The 17,520-nt window shown below is 44.5% G+C and overlaps 1 protein-coding gene across 11 annotated transcripts in view; it reads left to right on the top strand.

Annotated features, from left to right (window-relative positions):
• AMOT (angiomotin) overlaps positions 1–17,520 on the top strand; it is a 73,866-nt gene that overhangs the window by 43,751 nt on the left and 12,595 nt on the right. For 9 of the 11 annotated variants that reach the window (XR_014507199.1, XR_014507200.1, XR_014507201.1 and 6 more), the window contains 4 exons: positions 6,461–6,962; positions 9,248–9,392; positions 11,015–11,101; positions 15,210–15,355. Coding sequence is in view for 7 of the 11 variants with exons in the window: in XM_083423522.1 (XP_083279648.1) it covers positions 6,461–6,962; positions 9,248–9,392; positions 11,015–11,101; positions 15,210–15,355 (880 nt within the window). In the remaining 4 variants the exon portion in view is untranslated. Of the gene's footprint in view, positions 1–2,558; positions 3,004–6,460; positions 6,963–9,247; positions 9,393–11,014; positions 11,102–15,209; positions 15,356–17,520 lie in introns of those variants that run through there. The other 2 variants (XM_083423520.1, XR_014507202.1) reach the window with 2 other exon arrangements.

Consider the following 17,520-nt stretch of genomic DNA (forward strand, 5'->3'; position numbering starts at 1 on the left):
GTGGGCAATAGCACATACCCACACCCCAGGGAGTGCTAACAGGCAAGGAGGCGCTGGAGGTTTCAGTGACTGTCAGACTTCGAAAAACTGGTGTCACCAGATCAAGTTCATCAGTTTTGTTAAATTAATTAAACTGAATAGTTTCAATTGCATTTTGAATAAATGTGTGATTAATCATTGCTGTTCTGAATTTTCATTGTCTTGTTACCTTCCTTAGTGGAATGTGCAAACCGCTATTCTGAATCATGCTTTTTATAGGGCAGGGGGCATTGGGGCTGAGTTTACGAAACCAACCTTCAAAAACAGTTCAGGAAGCCTTTGGTTTCTTTCATGCAGGAAAACCAATCTCTGTGTTTTCCTGAATACTCTGCTTTTTGGTTCCTGTTTAGGACCCTTAAATCAGGCCAACCTGTGACACTCAGTGCTGGCTGGAGCTGATGGAGGTTGGAAGGCAACAACTTCAGGAGGGCCACAGGCTCCCCACCCTTCCTTTGATTATTCAAAGACCTGAACCTCTCATGTATTATTTAATCTTTACCCATCTCATCCCAATACAGTATTTTTCTGCCCTAACCACCGGAAGACAGGGTGATTAATACATCCTGCACTTCACTTGCAAATAGCATCCCTACGGAATAGCATCCCTGTAATCGCCAACTGCCTGCACTTTCTATAAACAATCAAAAGATATCATTGATTCGAAAGGTTTTCTGTTAGGGTTTTAGTCTTGTTCTAAATGCACTTGCTGTTTTCAACTTGTTTAAATCACTTTGAGATGGTGGTTTAGAAACTGACAGATAGCTCATGATTATGATAATAAAATATACTACTACCACTAGTATTAATGTTAATAATGTCCTTTCCTAGAGGCTCATTTTCTATGGGAACTTCAACCAACAGACAGCCTTTGGGTGTTAAAGTGTATTAGAGTTATTTCTTGTCTTGGGGCATTTTTTTCTGCATTGGGGCAGCACAGTCTCCTCCACTCCCCATGGTCAGATTCACCATATTTTTATTTAAATCATAGCAATCAATTCTAAATCTGTCTCTATGCTTATAATCAGCACACCAATTTAATGCAAAATCTGTATCTTCTGGTGATGCATTTCTTCCTTTTGGGCTGTGAATCCCGTTCTGCATATTTGAATTTAAATATTCACATGACTTCATTTCCCTCTTTTTAGGAGAACTTTAGAATGCTTTTTTTGCCAGAAGCAGCTAAAATTTCACCTCTGTAATATGTACAAGGATTCCTTCCTCCCTTCTTTTTAACCTGAATAACCCCCATTGTGAAGACAGTTGTAACAGAAGAAGAGTAAGAAGACTTCAACACATAGTTCCTAACTTGTAATTTGTGGAGGGAGGCAATAGCAGCAGCAATGGGGGTGTGGAAGTGAGACTCAGATGGCAATTAATTAATATTAATATTATGCAATGGAAGCAGGGCAGCAGCGGACTAACAACACCTAAAACTTAGAAATAAATTCCTTGCCCTCCAACCAAGAGCTCAGAGCAGCTGAGAGCACTTGTAGGCTGCATACTTTTTGCCATTCAGTTCATTTTCATTGTTAATTATTACTGTACTAGAGGTTATTTACAACCAAAATATTAAAAAAACAAACCACCCCATATTTCCACCCTATAACTACAGTACAGTTGTATTTTATGCTGTGGTTTGGTTCCAGGGGTTCAATATGTGCACAAAAATGTGTACAGTTGTACCTTGGTTTTCAAACAGCTTAGTTCTCAAACATTTTGGCTCCCGAACGCCACAAACCCAGACGTGACTGTTCCGGTTTGCGAACTATTTTTGGAAGCCGAATGTCTGACGCTGCTTCCGGTTGGCTGCAGGAGCTTCCTGTAGCTAATCGGAAGCTGAGCTTTGGTTTTGGAAGTCGAAAGGGCTTCTGGAACAGATTCCGTTCGACTTCCAAGGTATGACTGTATACTCAACCTTCCTCCATACAAGCATCTCAACTTTCCAGAGTGACTGTGCTGAGAGGGCCCTGCTAATGTGAAATCTCCTGGGATCTCAAGACAGCCCTGTGAGATCTCGTGAGTGCATCCCAGAACCAACGTGACAAGGAGGGCCTTGTCCCCCCAAACAAGGCTGAGAGCTGAAAGGATATTTTTGCTCCAGGAAAACCTAGTGCAAAAAGAGCTTTGAAACTCTCCACCTTTATCTTGCAGAATTTCAACCCGTCAGTCTTCAGCTGCGTATGATTGAAGTCACATTAGTTCAATGCCCATAAGATGTACACAAAGCATAGCTAAAAGCAAACAGAATCCAAAATGAACCAGTAATTCATTTTGCATAGGGTACTTTGAAATAATACTGTGCTCACAAAATATCAGCAAATGTTAACGTTACTGTCCCCCAAAGCAACTCCTTAGCATTAATAATAATAATAATAATAATAATAATAAGTATCTGACTTCAGACTAAGAAGACAAAGCTTGCAAAATATGTAGGACAGGGTTCAACTGTTCAAGACAGCAATGAACTGCTAAGCTATTATGTATTTATATTTGGTTCAGGTCAAGCTGATCTTCTCTCGCCGATCTTGCCTAATAAACAGCTGGCTAGTGGTTGTTGTTCCTTCGGCCAATGGACAGGGCAAGACTGTCCTTTCGCCTCCTTTCTGCAGTCCCAGGCCATCTGTCACGGCTATGAATTCAGCAGGGTTGAGTTTGCATATAAGACTTAATGTGGTTCCTGACAAATTTAAGGGGGAACACGGACCCTTTTCTCTTTGCTGAAACCACACCCACCTCTTCCTTTACTGTTTGGAGGAGAAATTGAGCCAGTTGTGGTGTGGTAGCTGGAGTGTCGGACTAGGACCTGGGAGACCAGAGTTCAAATCACCAGTTGGCCACGAAGCTTACTGGGTGATCTTGGGCCAGTCACTCCTTGTCAGCTGGACCTACCTTGCAGGGTTGCTCTGAGGATAAAATGGGGCGGAGAAAGACTATGCATGTCACCTTGAACTCCTTGCAGGAAAGGTGAGTTATAAATGAGATAATTAGATCAATAATGAATACAATAAACTGTGTCTCATTCTCCCTCAATTTTTTGGAGTCGGAGGAGTAGCTTCCATAGACCAGACCAGGCACTATATGGTTTTGTGGAATCCTTTATGTTTTTCTGACTAGAACCCTGTGATCCACTAACTGGAACCAGGTCCCATATAGTGGCTTTTGCCTGATGTGCTTTTTTTTATGTGATGTGTGTGCTTTGTGTGTGTGCAGGTGCAGAACATAGATTTAAGGACCAGGGTTCCTCTGGGCATTTGCTTAGCCCACAAATCATGACTAGGTCACAGAATCCACTACTGCTGCTTAGTCTTTAGATGGTTTGGGCAGGATTTTTGTCAATTGATCAGTCATTAATGGTTGAGGGTGTGGGGTTTGTTTAGCCTGGAGAAGAGAAAACTGATGTTCTAAGACATGATAGCCATATTCAATTATCTGAACGGCTGTCACATAGGAGATGGAGCCAGCTTGTTTTCTACTGCTACAGGGGGTAGGACACAAACCAGTGGCTTTGAGTTACGAGAAAGGAGATTCCAACTAAACATCAGAAGGAACCTTATGACAGTCAGAGCTATTTGATAGTGGGGTGGACTTACCTTGGAAAGTAGTAGGCTCCTCTTCTTTGAAGGCTTTCAAGCAGAGGTTGGATGGCCATCTTGTTAGAGATTGTTTAGCTAGATTCTTGCATTGCAGAGGGTACGACTGGATGACCTTGTGGTCTCTTCTGACTTTTCATGATTCTGTGATTTATTATCCCGTCACAGACCCAGAGCATACAAAGAATAGAAACGTTGAAGATTAATTAAAACATTTCCTTGTTTAAAATTCAGTATGATGCAAAAGATAAGATATGCACATATTTAAAATACTATATGATATGGAAAATAAAAACATGAGATACAATTTGCAATTAACGTGAGTGTTTCATCTTTGGAGACCTTTCAGCTGAGAAGCAAAACTTGGTCATTAACGTTGTTATTCTTTTTATCCGCCAAGAAATATTCCATTCCTGGGTCTTGCCAGAGTGTTTCTTCATAAGGTACAAAAGCTTTTTGTTGCTTGAAGATCTGTTGGTAGATCCCAATCTACCTTCTGTCCTGTCCTACCATATATAGTGGTCATCTGCATGTGTTCTAGTCGCATCTTGTGGTGTTAGGGATAATCCTTGTTAAAGGTACCTCCATTGTTAATCCTCTTCTTGTACTTAAGGGAAATTCAAATATCTCTTTTTGTAATGTTTATTTCCCAATAAACCGAGTCCCTTCCTCCAACTCCTTAGAATCTGCATCTCGGAGTGGCAGATGTCTGTCATATCTCTCTGGCATGCATAGATGTGTGTAAATGGACATGCATGATCTCAGAATGCCAGATTGCTGTTTGCTGTGGACTAGCATACCCAGTCCCCCCCCCCCCCGGCCTGGACAACTGTCTGTCCAGATAAGTAAATTTATTAGACAGACAGGCTGTCTTTGAGTAGCATCTCTCCTAGACGTAGAATCTCTATTGTGAGATTCAAACCCTCTTGCATGTGATTTTTAAAAATATTTTTTTAAGAGAACGAACTTACCAGGGGGCATTTACCAGCACACATTGCTTCAAATGTCACGGTAGGACAGACTATTCTAAGATAAAATGGAAACCCTCTTAGAATCATAGAGTTGGAAGGGACCCTGGGGGTCATCTAGTCCAACCCCCTGCAATGCAGGAATATGTAGCTGTCCCATGCAGGGATCATACCTGAAATTTTGCTGTTACTAGCACCACACTCTTGTCAGCTCTAACCAACTGAGCTATCCTGTCTTGCAAGGTCTCTGTTCCCAATGCTGTTTGACATCTCCAAGGGCTTGCAAGGCCCCAGACATGAATTCTGGTGCTTCATGAGGCACCGGAAGTTGTGTTGGGGGTCCAGCAATGTGGGTTCTGAGCACCCACAACAAAATTTTTGTGGGTGCTCAGGCTCCTGGGGCCCCCTATAGTTGGCACCCCTGACCTGATCCAGCAGGGCTTTTCTTGTGTTAAGCAGACAATATGCTAGCAGGTGATTTCTGGTGTTGGTGACAGAGAGCATCTCACACGTGGGCTGGTGTGAGCTGCTCTTGCTAACCAGTTTGTTACCAGGTGAAATTCAAGGTGGTGAAGCTCTGCTTTTAACCTGAGCATTGATTGCTGAAGGTGTGTCTTCTTCCATATGAGACCTTCCCATTCATTACGAACAATAAGAAGATTATTTTCTTTGTATGCTGGTGGTCATTGTGTGAAGAGGGCTTCCTTGATGGCGGCCTACAGATTACAGAACCAGTGGCCTATTCATTCATTCATTCATAGCATTTCTACCCTGTTCTTTAGCTGAAAGGACTTCCAGAACTGCTAATGAAAATGAGTAGTAAGGCAGCCTTTGTCCTTAGGTTTACATTCTTAAAGTTAAGGTTCTTGTAACGGACAGCTGGTATGGAGAGTTCAGGAAGCCTGATGGAATGATTGCTGCTGGGTAGCAATTGAGGGAGCACATATGTCTTTTTCTGTACCTTAACGGAATGGCATCCAGCAGATTCAGGGCTGTGTCTCTTCAAAGGAAACTGTAAACAAGCTTTTAATATTTGCCACATCTTTTGGGAGAGGGAATGCTCACTGTCTCCTTTACATAGTTGTATTGATGTTTTCACTGCATTTTATTTTTTAATTTTTATTCTCCATCTGGAGAACAGCAGGCAAAATATTTTTCACAAATATAAATGCAGAATGCAGCAGGTAAGAAATTTTTGGGAGGTTCAGACATTGAATCTTAACATGAGAACAAAGGTTTTTGCAGTGGGGCACTTTGATCACTCTTTCCCCCCTGTGGTGTGCTAGAAGGAATTTTCTAAACCAGCCTCAAATTTTTTTATTTGCTTCTGAAATGGTTATGCTTTCAGGCTAATTTGTATTTGATGGAAAATTAATATACAGTATCTGGGCCAAACAAGCATCTAGTTCTCACTGAGGTTGTCAGTCAGTACCAACTGACTGTACCAATTCAGACTGCACATGGGGACCCATGTGATTGACAGTTCCTGCATGTCAGGAAAAAAGGACAAAGTCTTAAACATTAAAAATGAGTTCTCTAGGTTGAAGGCTTTTTGCATGACCTGCTAACTCTTCATACGTAGGAACCATTTTTGGTCAGGTACAATTCCGTGGTCAGAATCATCACCTGCAATCTGAAGTGGTACAGTGCAGGTTCTAGGTCAGACTACAATGCCCACTGGCCCCTCCAGGCCAGACTACAACTCCCAGCAACCCCTGCGGGCTGGACTACAACTCCCATCACCCCCTGCATCATATGGCCAGGCTGTAGAGGCCTTGACCGCACACCCATCTCTGTTCATATGACTTTGTCTCTTTGCCAGATCAACCCAAGTGAGCCACTGGTGTTTGTTGGTCTTTGCAGGCAGAACCCGGAGCACCAGCTGCAGCAGAGGCCTCCTCACCACCACAGCCCAACGTCTTCACTCACCTCCTTGGGCTCCATGACGCTCCTGCAGTCGCTGCCTCCCTCCAGGGTGTCTCCTTCCCAGCCTCCGAACACTCCTGTCCAAGGAGACCCTTTCTCCCAGCCACGGACCCAGCAGCTCTATCTGCCCAGCCATGTCCACCAGGGAGAGCTTTACCGGCTCTGCCAGCCTGTGGTTGGGCAGCCACAGCAGCATTTCCAGCAGCAGCAGCAGATGCAGATGCAAATGCAGCAGCAACATCATCAGCATCAGCAAGGGGACTCCTACTCGGCCCTCAGCAGGCCCCAGCCAACCCCTTCCCCATACCAGCAGATGCCTGTCGACCCTTTTGCCATTGTCTCCAGGGCCCAGCAGATGGTGGAGATCCTCTCTGATGAGAACAGAGCTTTGCGCCAGGAGCTGGAAGGATGCTATGAGAAAGTAGCCAGGCTCCAAAAGGTAAGAACTGGTGGAACCTCCCCATCCCACCCCCATTTAGTATTTCATTCTTAGGAGTGTAAGAAGCACCCTTCAGACCGCTGCCCTGCCAAGTCCAGGATCCTGTTCTCACAGCGGCCAGCCAGATGCCTGTATGGAATCTGTAGGCCGGGCCTGAGCACAAGAGCCCTCTCCTGTCCTGCAGTTTCCATCAACAGCATTGTTGCCTCTGACCGCAGAGGCCAAGTGCAGCCTCCATCATGGCTAGTAGCCGTTGATAGCTTTATCCTCCATGATTTTGCCCATTCCTCTTTCTAAGCCATCCAAGTTGTTGGCCCTCACTGCCTCCTGTGGGAGGGAGTTCCACAGTTTAACTATGCGCTGAGTGAAGAAGTACTTTGTTTTATCTGTCCAACATTCTTCCAACATTCAGCTTCATCAGATATCAGCAAGTTCTAGTTTTATGAGACAGGGAGGAAAACGATTCTCTATCCACTTTCTCCAGGCCATGCATCATTTTATGAACTCCTATTGTTTGGCCTCTTATTCGCCTTTGCTCTGAACTGAGAAGTCCCAAACGTTGCCACCTTTCCTCATAGGGGAGTGATGGCATTCCCTTCATCACTTTGATTGCTCTTTTCTAAAGCCGGAGATCACCATGGTTGTTGTGTGCAAGCATCTACCGGGAGCACCTTTTTATGGTTTAGCCTGTATGTATACTGTTGGACCACATTTGCTTTTACGTAGATCTGCAGCTGTCTTGCTTATGGCTTCAGAAGACCTTTGCACAGTGGCTGAGACCTGCTTTGTACAGAAAGAGTCCTGGCTTCAGCCCCCAGCAGCATCTCTAGAGAGGCCTGGGCAAGTCTGGCCTGAATCCTTGGAGAACAACTTCCGGTCAACGTGCATAACACTTGAGCCACGTTGACCAAGAAAGCAGCTTCCTATTACACATGTCCTAGAAATTGTGGCTTTTGTGAGGGTGTTGAAACACCTCTCGTTGACCCACAAAACTTTGCGTTCTTTGGAAAGGTGGAGGAGACTCATTTCATAGAATTGTAGAGTTGGAAGCCACCCTGGGGTCATCTAGTCCAACCCCATGCAATGCAGAATCTCAACTAAAGCCTCCATGACAGATGGCTATCCAACCTCTGCTTAAAAATCTCCAAGGAAGGAGAGTCCACTACCTTCTGAGGGAGTCTGTTTCCCTATTGAGCAGCTCCTACCACTAGAAAGTTCTTCCTGATGTTTAGTCAGAATCTTGAAGCCATTGGTTCAGGTCCTACTCTCGGGAGCAGGAGAAAACAAGCTTACTCCATCTTTCATGGGACAGCCTTTTAGGTATTTGAAGATGGCTTGTGGGCATCCAGTGAAGCTGAATGTTGGAAGATTCAGGGCAGACAAAAGAAAAGACTTCTACACAGCACAGAGTTAAACTACGGAACTTGCTCCCACAGGAGGCAGTGATGGACACCAACTTGGATGGCTTTGACAGAGGTTTAGATAAAGGATGGAGGAGAGGGTGATTGATGGCTACTAGCCAGGGTGTCATGCTCTGCCCTCCACAGTTGGAGGCAGTAATGCTTCTGAATACCAGTTGCTGGAAACCACAGAAGGGGAGAGGGCTCTTGCTTGTGGGCTTCCTTTTGAGGCATCTGGTTGACCACTGTGAGAACAGGATGCCTAACTAGATGGACCACTGGTCTGATCCATTGGTCAACCTAACTCAGTATTGTCCACACTGACTGGCAGCAACTCTCCAGGATTTCAGACACGGGGTCTCTACCAGTCCTACCTGGAGATGCTGGGGCTTGAACCTGGGACCTTTTGCATGTAAAGCAGATGCTCTGATCATTGAGCTATGGCCCTCCTTCTCCCATCCAATTTTCTCAGGACCAGACCTGCTTGCTTCAGTACCAGAACAGTATCATGTGCCTTTGGCTTACTGAGTGAAAGGTGTTCTGTTTGCAGCATGGTTGTGATCTGCGTTCTTTTGCATGAGGTCTAGTCGTTCATTCGCCCACTACCACCAGAAAGCCTATATATGTTCATGCTAAATACTGTTATATAGTGGATAGGTAGATAGATATAGATAGATGATAGATAGATAGATGATGATAGATAGATAGATAGATGATAGATAGATAGATAGATAGATAGATAGATAGATAGATAGATAGATAGATAGATAGATATAGATAGATGATAGATAGATAGATAGATAGATAGATAGATAGATAGATAGATAGATAGATAGATGATAGATAGAAAATGCATGGATAGTTTTCTTTTCTTGTTTGCTCCAGCTGGAAACAGAAATTCAGCAAGTTTCAGAAGCCTACAATAACCTGGAAAAGTCTTCCACAAAGCGGGAGACTCTGGAGAAGACCATGAGGAACAAGCTGGAAGGAGAGATACGAAGGCTGCATGACTTCAATAGAGACCTCAGAGGTAAATTTCTGTTTATACATGAGTTTAAAGCAGGCTTCCCTGGGCTTGGAGTTGCTGGGCTCCAGCTCCCATCAGCCCCTGCCAGCAAAGCCAGTGGTCAAGGATGATAGGAGTTGCAGTCCAGCAACACATTATGCCAATGTCGTTTTCTACCAGGTACAGGTGTTCCAGTTAGAGCCATGGCTACTGTGCAGGCTAATAAAAATCACCTTTGGCCACTAAGACTACCAGCATTTCTTCAGACAGATGGTTCCAGGAGTGCACACACAGGCATTAAAAAGACATTTAAAATACTCTACGTGTTAGCACTGATAGCTGATGACTGACTAATGTATGTAATTAAGATTAGTACCATGATAGAAAGATTTTTGCTTCTAATGCCACACTATTTATTTGCCTTGTAAATAATTTTTATTGGCTTACAAGTCTTAGCACGCCTCACCTTACAACAGCTCTGTGTAGTAACTTGGACTGGGAAAACATTGATATCGTGCTCGCCTGCGAAACTTGCTGTATGGCAACTCTGAAGTCTCTGAGAACTCACTCATTCATTCATTTTATATCCCACGTTCTTTCCCCCACAAGGAGCTCAAGGTGCTGTACATAGTTCTTCTCTGGCTCATTTAATCCACACAACAACCCTGTGAGGTTGGTTAGATTGAGAGGCAATGACTTAGCCCAAAGTCACCCAGTGAGCTTCATGGTTGAGCGGAGGTTTGAACCCCGGTCTCCTAGGTCCTAGTCTGACACTCTAACCCCTACTCCACACAGGCACTCTGTTCTGCTGAGAGCGTGTGACGAACTCCAGGTTGTCTGATAGGCTTCACAGCTCAAGGGAGATTTCTACCCAAGTGCAGCATTCTCTGTCTTCTGACTCTGTTGTAGCGACACAGATGTTGAATTGTGCCATTGTGGCAGTTTGCCATACCTAAAAGCTCTCTAGCCTGTTTTGAGAAATTCTATGCTTAAGACTTATATTTATTTATAGCTTTTTCTAACTACACCCTTCAGCCGGAAAAGAAGTCTTGGAGGGTGATTTACAGATCAGTTTTAGAAAGAAAGAAAGAAAGAAAGAAAGAAAGAAAGAAAGAAAGAAAGAAAGAAAGAAAGAAAGAAAGACTGTCACTGTCCTCAGGCACACCATCTAAAAGACACAGCAGAAAAGGCAAATGAGTGGGGAAGGAGGAGAAAATAAGCAAACTCAGATACCAGAAGAGATCTTCTAATGAGCAGCTGAGATATAAACAGCTCAAGCAGGAGGAAGGGCTAATAACAGCTGGTTTCTCAGGTGCTCCAGTAAAGTGACCCTGACCTCTCCTCCTCTCCCACTGCCCCCTCACCACCCCTGGTTGCCTGACACCCCTGGTTGCCTGACGGCTGTTGCACTTATTTCTTCAGCCATGAGAACCAGCCTCCATTGTGGCCAGTAGCCATTGATAGCTTTACCATCCGTGAATTTATCCAGTCATCTTTTATTGCTATCCACCTCACTGCAACTTGGTATCAGCTCCAGCCGGAGCACCGGACTGATTGAGGAAGCTTGGTGTTAGAAAAACATACAGTATGCTGGCTGCAATTAGCTGTGCAGATTCTGTAAAATGTATTTATCCTCTCTTCTGCAGAGCGTATGGAAACAGCCAACAAGCAGCTTGCAGAGAAGGAAGGCTCTGAGGATAACAAGAAAACCATCTGCCAGCTCTTTGCACAAAGTGAGTCTGAATTTCTCCTTTAATATGGTTGAGGCCTGTTGCAAAGGTGGGCTTGAAGTGACGGCTGTTCAGAAATCACTAGGGCAAGCAGTGGGTAGAAGAAGAAGAAGAAGAGTTTGGATTTGATATCCCGCCTTTCACTCCCTTTAAGGAGTCTCAAAGCGGCTAACATTCTCCTTTCCCTTCCTCCCCCACAACAAACACTCTGTGAGGTGAGTGGGGCTGAGAGACTGTGACTGGCCCAAGGTCACCCAGCAGCTGCATGTGGAGGAGCGGAGACGCGAACCCGGTTACCCAGATTACGTGACTACCGCTCTTAACCACTACACCACACTGGCTCTCTCACCACACTAGGCTTGGGAATGGCTCAGCAAAGCATAAGATGGTGAGATGCTGGCGGTGTCTGCTTGCATCTTAAAAAAAAAAATAGGCACAATCAGTGCTGCTCATAGTAATGAGCAGTTTCTCTTTCCCACCCTTCACTCACTACAGTTCTTGACTTCCACATGTTCACACTTCCCCTGAACATGTATTTGTCTACCCCTTGGTTCTCCCCCACATTACCGCTACCTTTCCTAAATTGCACTGGATATAGTTCTATAGTGCAGAACAAAGCGAGAGATTATAGGACTCTCCCAGCTCTTCCTGGAGATGCCAGCAGGGATTTCTTTTCTGGCTCATTGAACTGATGCAAAGGGAGCAATTTACTAAGCCTTCCCTACATGAGCGAACCCATTTTTTTTTGCTGCAAAGAAGCATTAAAATTGAGCTACAAGCCACAGGCAAGTACACACAAGCTGCTTTCTCCTGAGATAGAACACTGGTCCATCTAGCTCAGTATTGTCAACACTGACTGATAGTGGCCCTCCAGGCTTCCAGACATGGAGCATGCCCAGACCTTGCAGGAGATGCTGGGGATTGAACCACTCTCAGAGCAGATGCTCTACCACTGAGCTATAGTGTTAACACCTAGAGGTTTGCTTGCAATGGAAGACAAGCGGAGCACTCCACTTGTCTTCCTCCAGGCACTTCTGAAGTGCAGGGTCCTTGAGACTGAATATAAATCCAACATGGAGCCACTTGGGTGAAACTAGGCCAATCCAGACAGGAGAGCAGGATGGATGGTGGTGCTGGTGTTTCCTCTGAGGAAGAACTATACTATGCTGCTGCTTTGCTAGTGTGTGTAGAGTTAGCCTTGGGTTACAAACCCTGCCTGGAGGAGCAGATGGATCATAGTAAAAACCAATGTTACAGGTTCTTACGACATTTCCGCTGGGCTGAAATGTCTCGGGACTTAAGCAAGGTAAATGCTGATTTATTGTTCTCAAGAGCTCCACCCAGTAGACAGCACTTAACTGTGTTGCCGTTGCATTAAAATTAAAATTGCAATTTAAAAAATTGTTATTTCATGATAGGATTACTAGAATGTGGTCTATGTGGGGCTTGATCCAAAAGCTGCAGTTAGTGCAGAATGCTGTGGCACAATTAGTGATGGGAGTGAGACCCTGTCAGCATATAAACCCTCTGCTTCAGAGACCTCCACTGGTTACTGATTTGCTATCAGTCCAAGTTCAAGGTGTTACTATTAATATATAGGGGGGCACTTAACAACTCAGACCAGTTGACCTACGGGATCACCTTACCCCATAAATGTCCACTCAGCCACTTTGATCAACAGAACAGGCATTGTCAAAGGTACCACTTAAATCACATTCCACATTTGTGAGAAATAGCTCCCAGCCAGGACTTTGCTACACTCTTTTTGGTACCTACTCAAAGCATCTTTGTGTAGACAAGCCTACCCAGGAATGCAGAATGCTGAGATGTTCTTCAGTCTGGTTTTTAGCATACAGGCGTACCTTGGCTCCCGAACGCCTTGGGAGTCAAACGTTCCGGCTCCTGAATAATCAAAAACCAGAAGTGAGTGTCCTGGTTTTCAAACGTTCTTTTGGAAGCTGAACATCCGATGGGGCTTCCACAGCTTCTGATTGGTTCTGGAGCTTCCTGCAGCCAATCAGAAGCCACACTTTGGAAGTCGAACATTTCGTATGTTGAATGGATGTCTGGAGCAGATTCTGTTCAACTTCCAAGGTATGACTGTATTGTTGATTTCAATTATTTTTGAAAGTTTTAAATTGTTGGGCTGTTTAATGTTTTGGGGGTTTTTTTGCTCAGTAGCGTCCACATTACTGTCTACATTTACTGGTAGCAACTTTCCAGGATTTTAGACAAGATTCCAGCCCTTCCTGGAGTTTCTGCGGATTGAACCCAGGACCTTGTGCTTGCAAAGCAAGTGCAGTGCCACTGAGCTACGGTTCTTCCCTGGCCAGTGGCTCCCAGGCTGCCCCTGAGCCCAGCCATGATGACTATCACTGAATGCTAGCTGCAAGGGAGTGACTACCGGGGGGACGGGGGACTTTTTCTTTCATGCCCCTGTTTGTGGACTTTCTGGAAGCATCTGACCGGCCATTGTAGGTAGAGCCAGGACCTGTTGGGATAAGAATCTAGGAAGACCCCTGCTGGAGCAGACCCAAGGCTTGTCTTGCACCAACATCCATCTTCCTCCAGTTTGCTCCTAAAACATAATTGGTTTTGAAAGGGGGAAATGCTGTAGATACTCCTTAATGCCAGCACCTGCAATCTTTTTAATTACTGATGGATATTCCAGTGCTAACTGAATGAGATGCACCATCCCATTCCCCATCGGTAGGGTGTGAAAATACTTCACAACTATAGGGTGGCTTTTATAACATTTATAAACAGAGCCCTACCACTAAAAATCTCAATGTGAATACAGTGTAAAATTCTGTGTGTGATTATCTTCTGCTTCCATTCTCTCCACACCTGTAAGACTGGCACTGCTTAGCCTGTCTGCTGGCTGGATAAAATCTGGTTCTGTTAACAAAATGACTTGGTGTAATTCCTTAGGCATGGGATGATGCCGCGGCTTGGAATGTGCTTTCTCCTGTGTTGTCAGGGCTGGATGTATTTTATTCAAGAGGTGTGTATTCTACAGCTGAGTCAGTGTTGGCATCCAACTGGTAGAATGCTGAGAACCACAGCAGCTCCACAAAAAGCAGCACCCTTGGTGAATTCATTCTTCATTTTTCCTGTGCCACCTCATGCCTTAGGCATGCCTGGATTATCCTGTTTGTTTTGTTTTTTAACATAGTAGCCCGTAAAATGGGTCTTGTTTGGACACCTCACTGCAGAGGTTCCAGATAGTTCATTCTTTGTAGAACACTTCTTGTTGGATTAAAGCAAGCAGCAAATCCATTCCATTTGGGATTTATCGTGTGTGTGTGTGTGTGTGTGTGTGTGTGTCTGTGTGTGTGTGTGCGCGCGTGCGCGTGTGTGCTTGCTTCAGCCAAATCAAATGTCCTTAGTTGAAGTCCAATTTACACAATTCCCTTGTGCGGGGATAGACTCCCTTCTCTCCCTCCAATTACCCAACCCAAATCACACTAGGCATATTGTGTGGGAGTCATCCAAATCCTTAATCACTAGCACAAAATGTTGTTTTTGCACACCAGAATTGACTTTCCTTAACACGAACAAGGAATTGCACAATTAGGATCTGTTTGCATGGGTGTTGTCTGTCTCATTTGTAGCAAACTCCACTGTGGAGTTCATGTAGCCAAGGAATGGGGCGAAGGCTGGACTTCACCAAAGCAGTCAGATAATCTTCCTGGGAATTAGGTGTGCGAAATCACTCCTGCTAGCAGTGTATTGTCCTTTTCTGTACACGGTGAGGCACTGAATTCAACATCTGCTGCAAGGCCTACGATTTTTGAGGCTGTTAATATATAAAACACAGGTGGACAAACATCAGGCTTGCAGAATCGTAATTTGTTTTTTTACTAGAACTTGAGATCCATCAGTGTCAAGGCCTGTCACATGGTTGTAGCAGGGATAAAGGTGTCAGGGGGGAACCATGCCAACTGCCTTGCACTCCTTGGAGGAAAGGTAGAATGAAGAAGGGTGACACGCAGTTTAAAAGAAACAGAGATTTTAAATGGATTTCCCAGAAGATGACTCAATCTTTCTCCTTGCCCTTCTGCCCACTTTCTTAAAAAGTTTTCCTTCCATTCCCCCTTTATTCGGACAGACAAAGAAACCCAGAGGGAGAAGGAGAAGCTAGAGATCGAGCTGGCTGGAGTTCGCTCTGCTAATGAGGAACAGAGGAGGCACATTGAAATTCGCGACCAGGCTTTGAACAATGCTCAGGCCAAAGTGGTGAAACTGGAAGAAGAGGTAAGGCCCCATTCCCCAGCTCAGAGGAGCTGCTGGAGGTTCTCATCACATGTTCAGTCTGTTTCTTGTTTCACACTTTTGTGTTTGCATTCTGCCATCTACATTCACTTTTAACGGAAAAGCAAAGAAAGTCATATCAAGTTGCGCAGTAGCATAAATGATTCTTATTAATCCATACAGATTATCCAGATGCCCATCATATAATGTCCTGGGGGCAGCACAAAAGCTTTTTTCATCTATCTCAAGAGAATCATGAAAGAATATAGTTAAAGCTGTATTGCTCAGTTTAGTCATATCTGCAAAGGTCCCTTGGAGAGTTTAGAAAGTTTGGAAATTGGCCTTAAAAACAAAACATTTTGAAAAGGAAAACCTCCACTGCTTTCATCTCAGATAATTGAGATCCCATCATCTCTGTGGACAACTGTCATATTTTTAGCCAACCTGCGTTTGTGCTTAAAGCTCTTGCAAAGGGCCAGGTTGGTGCTTTTCATTCCTCTTGCAAATTAATGCGGATGCTTTTCTATGAATGAGCATCAGTTAAACTTACAAGATCTGCACTGCTAAAAGGCAGTAAGAATGGAATGTCCTTAAGGATGCCAGCTTGACTGCCGGACCCCCTTTCTTCAAACGCTCACTGAGCATTATTAAGGAAACCAAAATCCCTAAAAGACTTGCCCTTTTCTTTTTTACTGTAATTTTCCAAGACACCATTGTGTGAAGGGTGTTTGAGTTCTGAAAAGAAGAACTAGGCCTATGATTTTAGCACTGACTGGTTATCAAGCTATTATAGGTGGCTTGGCCAGATCCTTTGTGTGCTTAGTCCACATTTCTGAGCCCGTAATGGTAAATAATTTCCAATCTAGCCTTACGAAAGAGGAAGGATTTTGCCAAGTGGTGTTCTTGGCATGTGTAGATAATTGAGAGGGTGTGTGTGTGTGTGTGTGTGTGTGTGTGCGTGTGTGTTATTCACACTGCTTCTTCGCTTTTCTTGCTCCCTTGACTCTCCTCTGCTTGCTTAACCTTTTCCAGACTCCTTTTTAAGAGGATGATTGGGCATAGTATTGTGAAGGCTGTTTTTATGCAAGTCCAGTTGGGACTCTGAGCTCGCTTTTGGAAATGAAGTAGAGTGGGGTGGCTTCATTCCTGATGCCCAGATAACAAAATTGGACGGTGGCATGCTTATTCTTCAGTGCATCTGAGACAGCGGGATTTCAGTCTTTGCACAGCTGGGTATTTGGGGAATAAAATGGGGAACTGTGCCCTCCTCTTTTCTCTGTTTTTTTTCTTTCCATGCTTCCAAAAGTAGCAATGGGGGACGGGGGGCTTGTAGATGGGGTGGGCTACATCAGCTCATTGTGCAGGTGGGGGAACTGGGCTGGCCAGGGACTGATGGCTGTTGTGGTCCAGGGTATCTTGGGGGCACCAGGGTGACCAAGGCTGGAAAAGAAAAGAAAAGAAAGAAACCCTCATGCAATGGAATGCTGGTGCTATTGTGTTTTCAGTACAAATGATGGAGGATGGTCGCAGCTGCTAGATTATCTGATTTCAGAGCAGCTGCATTAAAAACCCGTGGATCAGACCCGTGGCCCACCTAGTACAGCATCCTGTTCTCCTAAACAGTTGCCTGTGGGAAACCAGCAAGCAGGATTTAGGGACAAGACCACTCCCTACTCCTGCAGTTTCCAGCAACTCAGAAGCATTCCAGATACTCAGAAGCATTGCTGCCTCCAGCTGTAGAGGCAGAGCACAGCCATTGTTGCTGGTAGCCCTCTCCTCCTTCATGAATTTGCCCTAATCCCATTTTAAAGCCGCCTTGGTTGTCTTCCCATCTCCTTTGAAGAGAGGGGTTGTTTTCTGTGACTGCGCCCTGGAAGTCTTCTCTCACCCAGATTTTAATAGGAGCTGGAGAAGGATTCATCTCTGTTACGAGACAAACATTGCCAAGCGTCTTGGGACTCATTCCCAAACTGTGGCAGCTCTAGAGTTATGGCTGAATGATTGCTTGGAATTTTTGACCCGCTGGGAAGACATCTTGTGCTTTGGGTCACTATGCAGAATATGCACCAAAAGAATTTTTGAAAATAAGGGAAGGTTTCTTGATCAGCATCAACAGGGATAATATGGCCATTTTCTAATTTACTTTCTTTCCACCGAATAACTATTGT

Source organism: Podarcis tiliguerta (genome assembly GCF_965153285.1).
Source record: "Podarcis tiliguerta genome assembly, chromosome: Z".
Taxonomy (NCBI): Eukaryota; Metazoa; Chordata; class Lepidosauria; order Squamata; family Lacertidae; genus Podarcis; species Podarcis tiliguerta.